At 36.0% G+C, this 17,102-nt stretch overlaps 1 protein-coding gene across 1 annotated transcript in view; it reads left to right on the top strand.

Moving 5' to 3' along the window:
- LOC129263369 (uncharacterized) overlaps window positions 1–17,102 on the top strand; it is a 42,600-nt gene that overhangs the window by 2,521 nt on the left and 22,977 nt on the right. Inside the window, exons 2-5 of the mRNA XM_064100892.1 lie at window positions 3,509–3,619; window positions 13,525–13,659; window positions 15,912–16,094; window positions 16,767–16,940. Coding sequence (XP_063956962.1) covers window positions 3,509–3,619; window positions 13,525–13,659; window positions 15,912–16,094; window positions 16,767–16,940 — 603 coding nt within the window. The remainder of the gene's footprint in view (window positions 1–3,508; window positions 3,620–13,524; window positions 13,660–15,911; window positions 16,095–16,766; window positions 16,941–17,102) is intronic.

The raw sequence follows: 17,102 nt of genomic DNA, 5'->3' as shown, positions 1-17,102 counted from the left end.
AATGAACAGAACATCCTCATTTATTGTTGTTAACGCATCAACAAATTAATCCCCCCCCCCCCATTTCTATGAACATCCTGTCATAAATTGGGAAGCGGATGTGATCAAAGGAGATCAAAGGTGTGGGCGGGGAGCAAGACTCTACCAGACTGTTGACAATAACAAAAGAACCAAATAACAAATCGATGAGCACAACCAGTTTTGCTGGTGTTCGCTTTTTGCACGTCTACTTTGTTAGATCTTGGTTATACTAGTATTCGTTTTCACGTACCTTTCATTCCCTTTATTAGGGCTTTATCAACCATGTCAACGAATTGACGATCCCAATATTGACCGCACGTTTGTTTTAACATAATGATAATTCGCAAATGCCCTTGATATTCATAATTCTGTTTTATTTTAAGTTTGTCATTAATGTTTGTTAACATTCACTCTGTTAATAACTTGTCAATTTTGATTTACAAAAAAAAATCAAGTCTGCTTATTAATGTCTTTTGTCTATTTTAACTATTTTTTGTTGTTGATATGCCTTTCTTTCTTCTTTCCTGATTCCACCCTGTGCACCCCGTTAAAACTCAAGGAAGAATGTTTCAAATGTTTTCTAGTTCTTACACTGTTCATAATAAGGAGATGGGATTAGGTGTAAAGTTCACGCTGAAGGGAGAGGAATGGGAACGTATGGAGAGAGAAAAAAACAACTTATCACAAAAGATAAAGAATTGATCTCCATGACATTAAATCACAATTGTGTCCTATTTTTTTAAACAAGTTTGTATGATACATGTATGCCTCCCACGTAAGGCGTAAGGAAAAAAAGTTTACCTAATGCATCAAATTAGATTAATTGATTAGATTCATTGCGGTAAATGAAAAACAATAAATTCGATGTTCCAGCAAGGGTTACCAGATTTCACAAAATTAAATACGGGACAATCGACAAAGCACTATGTACCATCGGATCGACCGAGCCAGGCCAAAAAATCAACAAAAAGGCTACACAATGTTAGACTTGTTAACAAAATATATTAAGAAAGGGGGAGGGAGGGTGAGCGGAAGAAACAAAAGAGAAGAAAAAAATGAGGAAACAAGAAATGAATTGAGAGGAAAGAAAAAAATAAGGAAAAATTAAAAGGAAAAAAGTTTGAATAAAGGATGAAAGAAAGAATAAAAGACAGATAACAGTTTCCGTCATTACTTGAAATGAATAAAGAAAGAAAGAATTAAAATAAAGGAAGGGAAGATGAATGAATGTGTGAAAGAAAAAAACATAAGGAGAGAAAAGAGAAAAGTAAGAAAAATGGAGGAAAAGAGAAAGAAAAAAAAAAAATTCCTTCATTATTTGAAAGAAACAAAGACAGAAGAAAACATGAAGGAAGGAAGAAAGGAAAAAGGGAATAAGGGAAAAGAATTAAAAGGGGAAACAGAAATGAAAAAATGAAAGAAAACAAAACAAACAACATCTAAAAAAAAAAAAATCTAGAATAGATTCTGATCACGCTAGTTTAAAAATATAATGGTCTATCACAACATAACCAAAGTACATGCACATGTAAACATAATGCAATGTACGTACCCTAGGGTACCCGAAGATAAGTGCGGGCACGGCCAATATTACATAGCACGCAGGAAACTGCGGGCGCGGCTAAACACCCTAGGGGGCTCCCCTTGAATACCCTCGGTTAGACGCAAAAGCCCCCTAGGGTGTTTGCGTGCTCGGGCGTGACGTTTCCTGCGGCCGGCACTGTATATCGTCACCGATTTCACGAAATCGGCCAACAGCGCGCAAAGAAAAAAGGTAAGTTTCGAGAAGAACGCGTTTGAAAACTTTCATTCACTCAAACTGTAATTTTTGGTATAAAACGTACCTTTTTCATGCCAATATAAATATTTTTAATCTCAGATGTAAATTTTAGAAGGAAGTTCATTCCAAACTACTGGCCGGGTTCGTGAAAACGAAAAAAATGGTTTACACGGTACGCGACGTTTTCACGAACACGTCAGCGCGCGCGTTGTGGGGATATATATATATATATATATATAAAATAATCATAAATGGTATAGTAAATGCCGTAGAAATAAAATCATAGATTTTAAAAGGAGCATAGCTCTAAAAAATGAAAGGTAAAGTCACACTCTTCGTCAGTGCCCATGATGTGACAAAAAAAAGAATATATGTATACTGAATCATTTAAGCTTAGCCTACGATTGTTCTCTTCATTCATTTCTATCACAAAATGTTTAAATGATTAAAAAAATTAAATTATTTAAAAGAGTTGCCAAAGCTGTTCTACATGAATCATTTCATCCATACGTGTACACTACCTTAGCGATAGCCTTGATCCAGTTGAGGCATGGCAGCTTGTCATTGTTCAAATCCCAACTACACCCAACAAAGGAAATTATAATTGGTATATGTATAGTGTCGAAAATCTTTTTATCTGACGGTCAATCGGATCGGTGTCGCCCTTGCCACTAACCCGTCTCTGTGGTCTAGTGCTTAAGCCACCGGTGTTCTAAGCTTGGGGGGGGGGGGGGTTCGTTTCCCTGCAGAGACATTTTTTCGGCATCACCAATTTTTCCAAGGGGCAGAAAGCCCTGGGGAACCTTTATTTAAGCTACATGTACGCCTGCCATTGTTCTCTTTATCCATTTCTTTCACAAAATATTTAAATAAAATAGTTGCCAAAGCTGGTGTACATGTATAATTTATCACATTTGTGCAATTTCTCCTGTTCGTGTATTGTATCTAAGCAATAGCTTTGATCCAGCCGAGACATGGCGGCTTGTCATTGCTTAGAACCCACCTACACCAGACAAAAGAAAGTATATTTTGTAAAGTGTCGAAAATCTGTTTATCTGACGGTCAATCGGATCGGGGTCGCCCTTACCCGTCTCTGTTGTCTAGTGGTTAAGGCACCGGTGTTCCAAGCTGGGGGCCCGGGTTCGATTCCCGGCAGATACTTTTTGGGGTCACCAATTTTATCAAAGGGGAGAATGCTCTGGGGAACCTTTATTTAAGCTCTTCATTCATTTCTTTCACAAAATATTTAAATAAAAGAGTTACAAAAGCTATTATACATGAAAAAATTTCACATTTGTATAATTTTCCCCATACGTGTAATATATATCTAAGCAATAGCTTTGATCCAGCTGAGGCATGGCAGCTTGTTATTGTTTAAAACCCACCTACACCCGACAAAGAAAATTATCATTGGTATAGGGTCGAAAATCTGTTTATCTGACGGTCAATCTGTTTGGGGTCGCCCTTGCCACTTACCCGTCTATGTGGTCTTGTGGTTAAGGCACCGGTGTTCCAAGCTGGGCACCCGGTTTCGATTCTTGGCAGAGATATTTTTGGCATCACCAAATTTTCCAAAGGGCAGATAGCTCTGAGAACCTTGATTTAAGCTACGCCTACCATTGTTCTCTTCAGCCATTTGTTTCACAATATATATACATGTACATATATTCTTTAGCAATGTCAAATTAAACTTTCACTTCTACACAGGTTGCCTCCAAAGAAAAAGTCCTGAAGGAACTCATCGAATCGAGACCTTATAGCAAGCAAGTCATGTGGCCAATTCGATTGTTTGACAACCGTTATGCACGAGCAAATGAGGTAAGTTAGCTGCAGTTGAACAGGTATGATTTATTCGTCACCATTGCCACCAAATTGCCACCCCATGCCGTCGTCAGTAGTGCAACATTACGGAAGTATTAACAATGCAATCCAAGTTTTTTCAGTTTTTCAATCTTCAAATAATATTATGTTCAGTTTTAGTACTCACAATTTTGCAACCGTTTTTATATGATAAGTTTATTAAGTTTGCATTTATGAATCTCTTTCATGATATCGTTATCAATTGGTTTTATACACTCAGTTTTAGTAATAATAATATTTGTAGTATAATACAAATATCCTCAGTCTTCCCACCCTTTTTCTTCTCTTATCATCCTCCTCCTCCTTATTCCTCTCTTTCTTATTATTCTATCCTTGATTTGTTCACATAATATTGGTCCAATCATTATAGGATCACAAACGCCGGCCATAATTATATCAACAGAATATTTCAGCCGGTTTGCCGATCTGCATAGTATTTCAGCCGGAGTGAATCAAGTTTAGACTTTCCAGAAAATCAAAGTGAAATTGTTCTATGTTGCGTCAAACACGCATTGTAATTTGTTTACTCTCCGAAATATTGAAATGTTTGCAAGTCAATAATACCCTGTAAACATCCTGCACTTTACCCCATTGCTAGGCCTCTTTTACATTGTAAAATTGTACTACTGCATGCGCGCATTTGATATGTAAATTTTACTGCCAACAAACATTTCTAAATTGCTCACACGTTTAAGTAATCAATATGACCAGATGGTTGACAGCATTTGAAATTTAAGTCATAAACTTATCAATTAACTGGACCAATGCATAAATCATTTTCAAATATTATCAATAAAGGTCATTTATGACGAGTTATTGTGATGTTGGTTACATCGACGTTTAAAACCATGATAAGGAGTTAGGCCCTTTTCTATATATGATTTATATGTGTAGATCTATATTGAAAATAAATTATAAAATTTATCAAAAGTAAAGAAATAAATTACCAGCAATCAGCATCATAGTAATTTGGAAACTATACTTGAAAAAAAAATGCAATCGTGTTTTTTTCGATACCTTGTGTCTCGGATGCATCAGACACTGTGAAAGGGCCTATGAAATTTATGAGGTCAACTTGAATACCAGATCATGTTAAATTTGCAGGACCTAGAACGATTTGCCAAGGCCTGCATGTTATTTTTAATATTCATCCCTTCCAAATCATCAGAAAATAAAAGTCATATTTATAATACATCGACATTTTATGACCGAAGCAAAAACGATTGGGGATGTATATCGTTGGACTGTATCATTTGTAGGATATATTATGCCCTATAGGACTATATAGGCAGTTTTGACTTAGTTTTGATAGATTCTTTGTTAATTTGAACTTTATTTTACAATTTTGCTTTTCCATTTGCTTTCGCGCTCATATGTCATAAATTTGTTTCTGTTCTGTGCTCATCCGTATACATGCCCCATATCGTGCATGGCAGGCGGGATGGAGAAAATCACAGTATCGTCTGCATATTGGCTTAATTTTAATTCATTATTTTCTATGGAGATTCCTTTTATATTCTTATGTTGACGAATCATTATACCTAGAATTTCTACTACCAAAAGAAAAAGATAGGGAGAGAGGGGGCACCCCTGTCTTACTCCTTGCTTTATTGGAAAAGGGTTTGAGGAGAATCCGTTATTGATAACACATCCTTCAATGTTAGAGTATAACAATTGTACCCAACGTACAAAACATTCTTTAAAATCAAACATACGTAATACTGTATACAAAAACTTCCAATCAACCATGTCGAATGCTTTTTCGAAATCTATACAGAGTGCAACACCCGGTATATTTCTATATTTACAATAATCCATTGTGTCAATAAACAGTCTAATATTCTCGCTGATGTAACGGCCTTTTAAGAAGCCACACTGATCTTCATGAATAATTGGGTCTAATACTTGTTTTTAACCTAAATGAAATGATCTTAGCCAAAATTGTATAATCATTATTCAATAGTGAAATAGGATGGCATGGTAGGCTGTTAAGACCTATCGAGTATAATGGCGGCCGGTCTCCGCGTAATCACATAGATTTGACAAAGTACGCCATCTAGCGTTATTAGTATATATCTCTATGCTTTAAAAAACATCTAATGGGATACATATTCTTACAGGCATCAGTTAAAGTAATAATAACGATAATATGTAATAATTAAAATCGCAATGTCAACATTGTGAAAATATGTCAATAATATGCACGAGTAGTAAAGTGGTACGTATAATCACATAACTAATCCCTATTGTTCTAAACAATAGAAATATGAATTATGAAGTATTTTTTGTTCTAAACAATAGAATATGAAATATTAATAAAGTTATGAAATATGGATCAAATAATATGAAATATGATTATGAATTATGAAATGTGATTGAAATGTATGAAATATGATAAATGGATCATTAATTATGAAATATGATATATGAATCGATTATTATGAAATTATGGATCAATAATAAACACGTGACAATGACGTCACGGACTGAGGAACAAATGACGTCATTGGATTGTGAAACATGATGACGACTTCCAAAACAAAGTAGAACAACAGAATTGGCGGCAAGCCTCGACAAGGGCAAAACGAGAGAAAAGTGAAGGAAAAAATGAAATTACGTCATCCAAAACAAGAAACTCCAAAAGTTTTAACTACAAGCCCCAACAAGAACAAAACCAGAAAATAGTTCACAAATGAATGTTGTTTCGAAATTAAAACAGAAGAAACAGAAGAAAAGTAGAGAAAGCACCAATGACCCTGGATACGAGCCCTGGCTCGAGTCTTTCGGATGGTGGCATTAAGCCTAAAGCTCGGTCAATTTAAAACGTGAATAATCATAATGTGAATAATACTTATCTGGAAATAACACCAACCATATACCTTGACACACACTCATCTAAGCTCGTTGTCAAATTATTTTCCGAGATTTCAGGGCATACATGGACATGGACTTGTTACAGGAAAGAATGGTCAAGCACAAATGAAAATTTGCCCATTATATAGGAACTCATAGAGCGTAACGCTAGGGAGATACATTGAAATGAAAACCGAATATCACTTTGTATAACATTACCATAAAAAACCATGGTGTCATGCATCTTGTGGAGAACAGTCACGCGTATTATGCAATAGATCGATAAAATGAGCGGATGGTATATTTCGACTAATAATCAACGATTCTCATACTTCTTTAACCTATTTTTTTCATCACTTTGTTCATTCTAAAATTCGATATTTCTATTGTTTAGAACAATATGGATTAGTTATGTGACTATACTTTTTAGAACAATAGAATATTTCATAATTCATATTTATATTGTTTAGAACGATAGGGATTAGTTATGTGACTATACGTACAACTTTAGTAAAGTGGTACGTATAGTCATACCACCATTTTACAATCCCGTCATATCACCAACCCATCATTCCGTCATACCGCCATTTCAGCTTCCCGCCATTTTACCATTCCGCCGTTGCGTCATTTCGTCATACCACTATTTCACCATCCCGTCATATCACCAACTCATCATTCCGTCATACCGCCATTTCACCATCCCGTCATATCACCAACCTATCATTTTGTCATACCGCCATTTCACCATCCCGTCATATCACGAACCCATCATTCTGTCATACCGCCATTTCACCATCCCGTCATATCACCAACCCATCATTCCGTCATACCGCCATTTCACCATCCCGTCATATCACCAACCCCTCATTCCGTCATACCGCCATTTCACCATCCCGTCATATCACCAACCCATCATTCCGTCATACCGCCATTTCACCATCCCGTCATATCATCAACCCCTCATTCCGTCATACCGCCATTTCACCATCCCGTCATATCACCAACCCATCATTTCGTCGTACCGCCATTTCAGCATCCCGTCATACTGCCATTTCAACCCATAGGACGCCATACCAACGTCATGCCAACATTAAAACTCGTCATACCAACACATGAAAATCCGTTATGCCGACAAATTGATTTTTCTCATCATTTCGACATTATATCAACATATTTGGGGGTGTTGTTTCTTTTTTTCATGACACAGGGGTAGACCAAATCTCACGCAGGTTGGCGATGAAAATATGATATACTCCTGTAAAATACAATAAAATTGTTGATGTATCAGATGTTTTATTATTCCAATTTAAATGTTTGATGTAAATTATACCACCCATTATTTATTATGGTTTTTGTGTGTGAAATATTCATTATGATTTTCCTTTATGTTAACACATTTTTTTTACATGCAACGATTTGTTTTTATATTATGCAGCGCCCCCTTGTATAACAGTATGTAAATTATTGATGGGGCTACCCTGTCGAAATAAAAGTAAATAAAAAAATTATTAAATACAAAATATATATGCTGCTAAATACATATGATAAGAGCATTACTTCTTCATTATTATTATCTGTATAACATAATTTTGAGTCGGAGATAATGTAAGAAGTTATGTATTTTGAAATACGATTGAAACAAATTGCATTTATCACTTGGATTTGTGATTTATAAGGAGTTCCTCTATGTGCTGGTCTAAGTTACCGCTTTCTTAAGTCCCTTCCATATCTTCATCACCATCGGCATCATCTTCAGGTTGATATTGGAACAGTCCGCCGAATTTTGTCCCATGTCTGGCTAGGACTCTTTGAATTGCTTTCCGTACATCAATACCCTTTTCTACTTTTTCTTTGACATCAGATATAATTTCCTGATTGGTTTGGTCTTCTTCAAGAAATAAAGTTAATCCTTAAGAAATTGGAGTAGCGTTCGAAAAATATGCGTTTAATAGCCCATAGTACTTTCGCATGAGCCTTTTATTTAGCTTCGTCACCACGAATACCCTTGGATATATATTTATGGCACTTTTCATCCCTTAGTTGGTCTGTAGCTGACAGCGCTTCTTTGTACCATTTTTGATAAGCCAGGTTGTCTGCTGGTTCGTCTCCTTCAAGGATCTCTGTATTTTGTTTAATTTTCTTCTCCTTTCTCTGTTTCATAATCACTTGTTTCAGTGTTTTCGTCGCCACTTTCTCCTCCAACAACGCTAGAATCTTCAGTGTAATCGGTCACATCTCCATCATCTTCCATTTCAGGGTGTGCATCTCTTTGATGCCACTTTAAATCGTAGTTTCGACTTTTAGACTTTTTACACATTGAATAACAGTAACGCTTTACTGTATCGCGAGTATTCATGTTGACCCAATGGATTCAAACTTGCAAATGATGAAATAAAACATAATTTTTCCCTTTTATTGCATTTTAACTTTCCAATGTCAAGTTTCATATCGAACACCGCATAGTGACCTCGCATTATTTCTACTGCGCCGCTGACCCCGTGCAACTGCCAGCATGGTGCAATGACGGTATGAAGTCATGACGGAATGGCGGAATGGTGAAGTTGTGATATGACGAAATGACGGTTTGATATCATGACAGAAAGATGGGCTCGTGTATTGGCGGTATGCCGAGATGGTGAAATGGTGGTATGACGAAATTACAACATGATGGGATGGTGAAATGGCGGAATGGTAAAATGGCGGGATGCTGAAATGATCGTATGACGGAATGACGGGTTAGTGATATGACGGGATGGTGAAATGGTGGTATGACGGAATGATGGGTTGGTGATATGACGGGATGGTGAAATGGTGGTATGACGGAATGATGGGTTGGTGATATGACGGGATGATTAAATGGTAGTATGATGGAATGATGGGTTGGCGATATGACGGGATGGTGAAATGATGGTATGACGGAACGATGGGTTGGGGATATTACAGGATGGTAAAAATGGTGGTATGACGAAATGACGGTGTGGTGTCATGACGGAATGGCGGAATGGTAATTGGCAGGAAGCTGAAATGGCGGTATGACGGAATGATGGGTTGGTGATATGACGGGATGGCTAAATGGTAGTATGATGGAATGATGGGTTGTTGATGGTGAAATGGTGGTATGACGGAACGATGGGATGGGGATATGACAGGATGGTGAAATGGTGGTATGACGAAATTACGGTGTGATGTCATGACGGAATGGCGGAATGGTAAATGGCGGGAAGCTGAAATGGCGGTATGACGGAATGACGGGTTGGTGATATGACGGGATGCTGAAATGGCGATATGACGAAATGGCGATACGATGGTATGACGATTTGATGAAATGTTTAAATGATAGTATGATAGATTGGTGAAATTATGGTGTGGTGTTATGTTGATTTGACGGAATGGTTGACGAAAATGAAGAAAATTGAGAGATGAAAGAAAATGGAGAAAATAAAGAAAATGGAGAAATGAAAGAATATGAAGAAATGAAAAAAAATGAAAGAAATGAAGAAAGGATATGAAGAAATGGAAGGAATGAAGAAAATTAAGTGAAGAAACCGAAGAAACTTTAACGAATGAATTAAATTGGAGAAACTTAAGATATGACGCGGCGGAAGTCTGACAAAATATATCAACGATCAATGTGTCTCTGGTGAAAGAAAAATATGCACCAAAGAAGGGAAAGTAGAAATAGAAATAAATTCTTAATCGAATTTTAGAATGAAAAAAATGATGAAAAAAGGAAGTTAAAGATATATGAGAATCGTTGATTATTTGTCGAAATATACCATCCGTTCGTTTTATCGATCTGTTTGATATAATAGTCAGGTTCACATACATGACAATTCAAACAAGAGTAAAGAGCTATTACATAATACGCGTGCCAGTTCTCTACAAGATGCATGACAACATGGTTTTTTATGGTAATGTTATACAAATCTATATTCGGTTTTCTTTTCAATGTATCTCCCTAGCGTTACGCTCTATGAGTTCATATATAATGGGCAAGTTTTCATTTGTGCTTGACCATTCTTCCCTGTAACAAGTCCATGTCCATGTATGCCCTGAATTCTCGGAAAATAATTTGGCAACAAACTTGGATGAGTGTGTGTGTGTGTCAAGGTATATGGTTGGTGTAATTTCCAGGTAAGTATTATTCACATTATGATTATTCACGTTTGAAATTGACCGAGCTTTAGACATAATGCCACCATCCGAAAGACCAGAGCCAGGGCTCGCATCCAGGGCCCGTAACGCTTTCGTTACTTTTCTTCTGTTTCAATTTCGAAACAACCTTCATTTCTGAACTATTGTCTTGTTTTGTACTTGTTGGGGCTTGCCGTTAATACTTTTGGAGTTTCTTGTTTTGGATGACGCCATTTCCTTTGTTTTATTTGCATACATTTGTGATTCTGAATCTTCGTTATTCCGAAGGTTCGGATATTCCGAAGGTTCGTTATTCCGGAGGTTCGTATTTCAGAAGGTTCGTATTTCCTAAGGTTCGTTAGTCCGAAAACTAAATGAGGTTCGTAATTCCGAAGGTTCGTTAATCCGAAGGTTCGTATTTCTGAAAATGAAAATAACTCATTTTGGTAACAAGAATGGTGTTGTCATTATAAGATAACAGGATATTATGCAATAATAGTAATAACGAACGATGATACATGTGTGTGCTGTGGCCAAAGCAGATATTGCATTAAGAATAGGCGCCCGGATCAAGCATAGTCTTAATTTTGATTTTATCTGAGCAATTGCTGCCTATGTTGGTCGCGTGCGAGTAACCTCCAGATAATAGGATTTGTATTGGAGGGGATGTCATTTTTAATATGAGCTTCTGCTAGTAATAAATATAAAAATAATGCTAATGATGATCAGAATAATCTAAACGATGATCATAATAAAATGGAAATAAAGAATATCAATGTTAATAAAACTTTATTGATCGTTACGCCTAGTGTTAACAATGTTAATCCTTTCTTCATGATTACAAAAATGCTCGGATTGTTTACTTTTTATGTGGGGCGTTGTGGCCCAGGTGATCATAGTCTTTTGACTATGAAACAGAGGGTCGTAGGTTCGAATCCCAGCCATGGCATAATTTCCTTCAGCAAGAAATTTATCGACACTGTGCTGCACTCAACCCAGGTGAGATGAATGGGTACCCGGTAGGGAAAAAAATCATTAAATGCCTTCCTTGGGCGCCTAGGCAGCCCAGCTAAAGCCGGGGTGATAATTAATAGCAGGACCCGCTAGGAGAACAGTTTTCAGAACTGAATTGGCCTCCCTTGGTAAATAATGCCAATATTATTATTATTATTATTATTATTAGGCCTACATGAAATTTCCAAACGTTTGATTCGCTAGCAACACCTCGCAATAATGCCATTTTAACAGTAATTGACCCCCAAAACGAGTTTTACAACTTAAGTTTTGATTTTTTTCCAAACCGCTCGCTCATTATACTCTCTCGTGAAAAAAAAGCCTAAATATACATCTTTCCCTAATCAGAAGTCACTTCAAAAAGGCTTAATTACTTTAAAATACACAATGACTTCAAGCAGATGATAATCTCATGGTGAAAATATCACCAAAGTGCCCATTTTGACGTACGAGTGTCATTTTTTACTTTGCCCCCAAACAAAAATTCGTTTGGCCGCCTTTGCCTTTCCATCCTCATAACAATTGAACAGCAACGGCGATTCTCCCCCTCCACTACCACACTTTCCCTTCCTCTGCTTTCCCGGTTTTCATTTTTCGAATTAACGAACCTTCGGAATAAAGTACCTTATTTCGTTTTCGGATTAACAAACCTTCGGAATAACGAATCTTATTTCGTTTTCGGATTAACGAACCTTCAGAACAACGAACCTCATTTTGTTTTCGGGTTAACGAACCTTCGGAACAACGAACCTTATTTCGTTTTCGGATTATCGAACCTTCGAAATAACGCCACAATGTTCGGATTAACGAACTCTTTTTCGCTTTCGGATTAACGAACATCGAGGTAAAGGCAATTTACGTGTTTCGGAATTACGAAGTGTAACCGTTTTATTTTCCTCACTTTTCTTTCGTTTTGCACTTGTCGATGCTTGCCACCAATTATTTTGCTCTACTTTGTTTTGGATGTCGTCATCATGTTTCCCAATCCTATGACGTTATTTGTTCCTCAGTCCGTGACTTCATTGTCACGTGTTCATTATTGATCCATATTTCCATAATAATCGATTCATATATAATTTTTCGTAATTACTGATCCATTTATCATATTTCATATTTCATAATTACATTTCATAATTCATAATCATATTTGATATTTATTGATCCATAGTCATAACTTTATTAACATTTCATATACTATTGTTTAGAAAAAAATAATATTTCGTAATTCATATTTCTATTGTTTAGAACAATAGGGATTTGTTATGTGACTATACGTACCACTTTACTATTCATGCATATTATCGATATATTTTCACAATGTTGAGATTTATTATTATCATTATTATTATTTTAACTGATGCCTGTAAGAATGGCGACTCCACACTCTAGCGTAATTAGTATACATCTCTATGGTTTAAGGCTACATAGTTAGTGATTCCATAAAAAAACAGTGTATCACTAAAGAAGTTGTTATGTTAGTGGGCATCTTTTTTTTCTTGCAAGTTAATACCTGTATTCAGTTCAAGAAAGGGTCAGAAATGTGACTATACTTGGATATCATCAAACATTCCAATATTACAAAAAAGTAATGCAATTTTCCAAGAAGGCGAACGAAGTGAGTAATTGACATTATAGCTGGCAACGGTTAAAGGTAACACAAGGTTACAAGTGGCAGAGTGCATTGTTTATGCCCCATCATCTTCATCTTAAATTGTTCATTCTATTTTGCTTACACACTCTCTTTCTCTCTCTCTCGAGATTTCCGTGTGATCTCTTATGAATTATGCACTGACAAACCATTTTTCCCAAACACATAAAGTAATAGAAATAACTAAATTGTATCATTTTCATTAAAAAATCAGGTGAATGGCCTCCAGCATCATATAGATGTAATCATCTCTACATCGGACTACATGAAAGTCAGCTTTCCAATAATGTGGAATACATTCCTTTGCGAATTAGAAGGTAGCGACCGAAATACAATGACTGTGGAAGAGGTTAGATTTAGTCATTTTTGTAATTTAAGAAGAATTTTTTTTTTCTTTGTCTTGCATTGTTGTTTCTAACTTTAAATCAAGGTTGGCATATTTGCCACGTTTTGACATATTATTGTACAGAGATCGTCCGAAGTGATTTCGAGCTTTCCATTGCTCACTAAAATCTTCTTAAGAGCTCTTTGAATAATAATAATCTTTTGTAAGATTTTCAGACGACGCAGCAGCATTTGTGGAATACATTCCTAAAATCGGGCGTTTGGTCCATATTCTTTTTTCAATTTCTTTAAAATGGTATAGACAACGGGCTACCCCGACTAGCTTTCGAAATTTCATTCATTGTGGAATGGTGCGCGAGTTCATGCTATTTTTGATCAGGTAGCAAATACTATTGGTAATTCCATGTACAGTGTTGGTATACTCCTTGATTTTTTCAAGGCCTTTGATACGATCAATCATGAAATTTTGATTTAGAAGTGTTTACATTATCATGGTTATGGTGTGCGTGCAAATGCCTTGGAATGGTACGCGAGTTATTAAACTAACATAAAACAGATTGATCAGTAGAAGGTTATACATCAGAAATTAAACATTATTTCTTGTGTTGTACCACAAGGGTCACCTTTGGCCCACTGCTATTCATACTATTCATTAATGATTTTAATTATTCATCAAAATAGCCTGTCATTTCTTTTATTCGCGGATGTCTCCAAACTTATTTTGTCACACGGTAACTCAACTTCAATAATAATTTCGAATAGAGAATTGCATTCGTTTCAGACTTGCTATCACTCAATGTAAACAAAATCATTGTTATGCTTTTAAGTAGGGATTTTCAAACCGCCTCGATCATAAGAATCCCCGTTAAATTACGAGAACTTTTTAAGGCTAAAAACACCCATTAATTATTCCTGCATTCACACCGCCCCGAAACATACCCTTCGGGATAAATTCCTGAAGTTAGGAGCATGCGCAGTATGGTCTGATAAGCAAGCAAGGCGCGAGATTCAAAACCACTAGCTCATCAGCCACCCAGGCGCCCGCGCCCAACTACACGCTGGGCTAAAAGTTCCCGTAAATTGCTTTCATATTGCCAAAATACCTAAGAACTTGGAAAAATCCCCGCGAAAGTTCTCGTAATTTTTCAAAGTACCTACTATTTAGTGGGTATTTTCTTTCGGGGATATTACACGTAATATGCTTTCACATTGCCAATATTACCTGGTATCTTCTGATTGGGTAAATTTCCCGATCAGAAAATACCTGGAACTGACGAACTTCGAGGCGGTCTGAAACCACCTAGTGACTTTTTGATATATCTCCCTGACTATGTAGTAATGTCAATATGCAGTAAGTTGATTCTAAAAATTTATCGGAGTTTAATTGATAATGAACTGTCATGGAAATGTCAAAGTCATTATATATGTAAACTATCCTCTCGAAAAAATGGTATTATAAACAAAAACTAAACAATTCCTGATCTCATTAAATTAATTTAATTAATTTAATTAAATTTATTAAATTAAATTAAAACCTTACTCTTTGCATCACATTTTACTTATAGGATATTGATCTGAGGAAGCTGCAATAAAGCCTTAATTGAAATACAAAAACGAAGAATTAGGGTGATCAGTCAATGTGGGTATTATTCCCATACAAATCCTTCATTTTACAAAAATTAAATACATAAAATGTATGATTTTTATGCATTCATGTTGGAATATTCATGTTCCAGCGTTTAAAAAACGAATTGCCTGATATACTTGAGCTTATGATTCGAATGAATAATCTAGGCCCATCCATGCCGATGAACAATTGGTGAATTTAAAAAACTTGATTTACAGAAAAACAAAAGTGGAATAAGCTCCTTTTGAAATATACATCTTCACATCATATTCTGGGGGATCCTGCAGACTGAACAAGCGTTGCTTTTCCAAGCAAGTTTTCTTACATTTCACCATATTCTAAACTGTCTTTGACATTTTAATAACTCTATTATTTAATTCAGAGGAAGGATGCCTTGTCTGATTTATATACCATGTTAAATTTCTGATGTTATATTGTGTTTATATTATGTTCATATGTGAAATACGTAAAATAAAGTCAATCAATAAATTGCAATTGCTCATTTATATCCCACTAATAGTATTAAAAAAACACATTAAATTTTTATTTTGTGCATTCCCCTTTCCCCATGCAAATTGTTATGCATGATAATTACAGCTTGAAAGATTTGTTATTTTCTTTTCAAATAGGCGCGCTCAAGAATGAAATCATGGCAAATCGAGAATAAAGAAGAGCAGGGTAGAATTCTTCAGTTCTTTCATGATACAGGCCATATCATATATCACCAAGGATGTAAGCTCATCGTACTCAGGCCACAGTATCTGAATGCCATCATCGGTGACATCATAACAGTGATCGACGACGAACTAATGGTTTGATGTTCATTTTCTTTAGTTTATAGACAAATTTAAGGAGAGAGGGGGACTGCAGAAAGGGAAATCGATCGTGTAATCATTGGTTAGATAATTTATTGGTACTTTACCATTATTTTAATTTTGCGCCGAGTCACATCGTGTGACTCGGCACAAAATTAAAATAATGGTAAAGTAACACATGCGTTAAAGAAAATAGTTTCAGTCATGTACACTAACCAGCGCATCTTGCAAACCACTTTCATCCCAGTCAAGAGTCATTGATCTAGGTTGATCCGATGGCCCGTATTCTGAAGTCGGGTATACCTTAGGTCACGGTCTAACTCTGTACAAAAGTCATACACGTCAAAATGTCCAATACTTTTTTTTTTCTAATGATTACTGCGCTCCTTCCTAATTCTTTAACGGTGACAACTATCCTATTCATACTTCTCAGACAGTTCAGAATGATTTGAGAGCCATGTGGGCTAATACGTTGATTCTTCAGTGTAAGAGATGTATGCCACAATAAACTGTCCATAGTTCAGCCGCAACTTTTGTCCGGAGTTTAGATTAGACCTAAATTGACATTACATGCCGACAATTGTTATTGCAATTATGAATAAGGCTCATATCGGAAACCTTAAAGTAAAAAAATAATTGACAATGAAAATAATTTGTATTGTTTCGCAGCAAACTGGCCTGGGCAAACATTACAAGGAACTGAAGAACAATGGAATACTTAACATTGCCATCGTCAACGCTGTATTGGCGAAAATTAAAGGAGAGCATGCGCAACTCGATGGCATTATTGATATGATGAAGAAGTTTGATCTTATCTGCGAGATTCCAGGTCGAGAGAACGTGGTGAGATTTAATTATTTGATTGTTTGATTATCCTTCTTTGGATGACATTCCCTTCTGTGTTATGCAGTGATATTGGGTTTAAAAAATGAAATACGTTTACATCTCAAAATTACCTATATGTTGCATTTTGGGGTGAAGGATACGGTCCAATTTAATTCTCTT

This window comes from Lytechinus pictus, chromosome 6, assembly GCF_037042905.1.
Source record: "Lytechinus pictus isolate F3 Inbred chromosome 6, Lp3.0, whole genome shotgun sequence".
Classification (NCBI taxonomy): Eukaryota; Metazoa; Echinodermata; class Echinoidea; order Temnopleuroida; family Toxopneustidae; genus Lytechinus; species Lytechinus pictus.
This window is presented reverse-complemented; position numbering and strand designations above follow the sequence as displayed.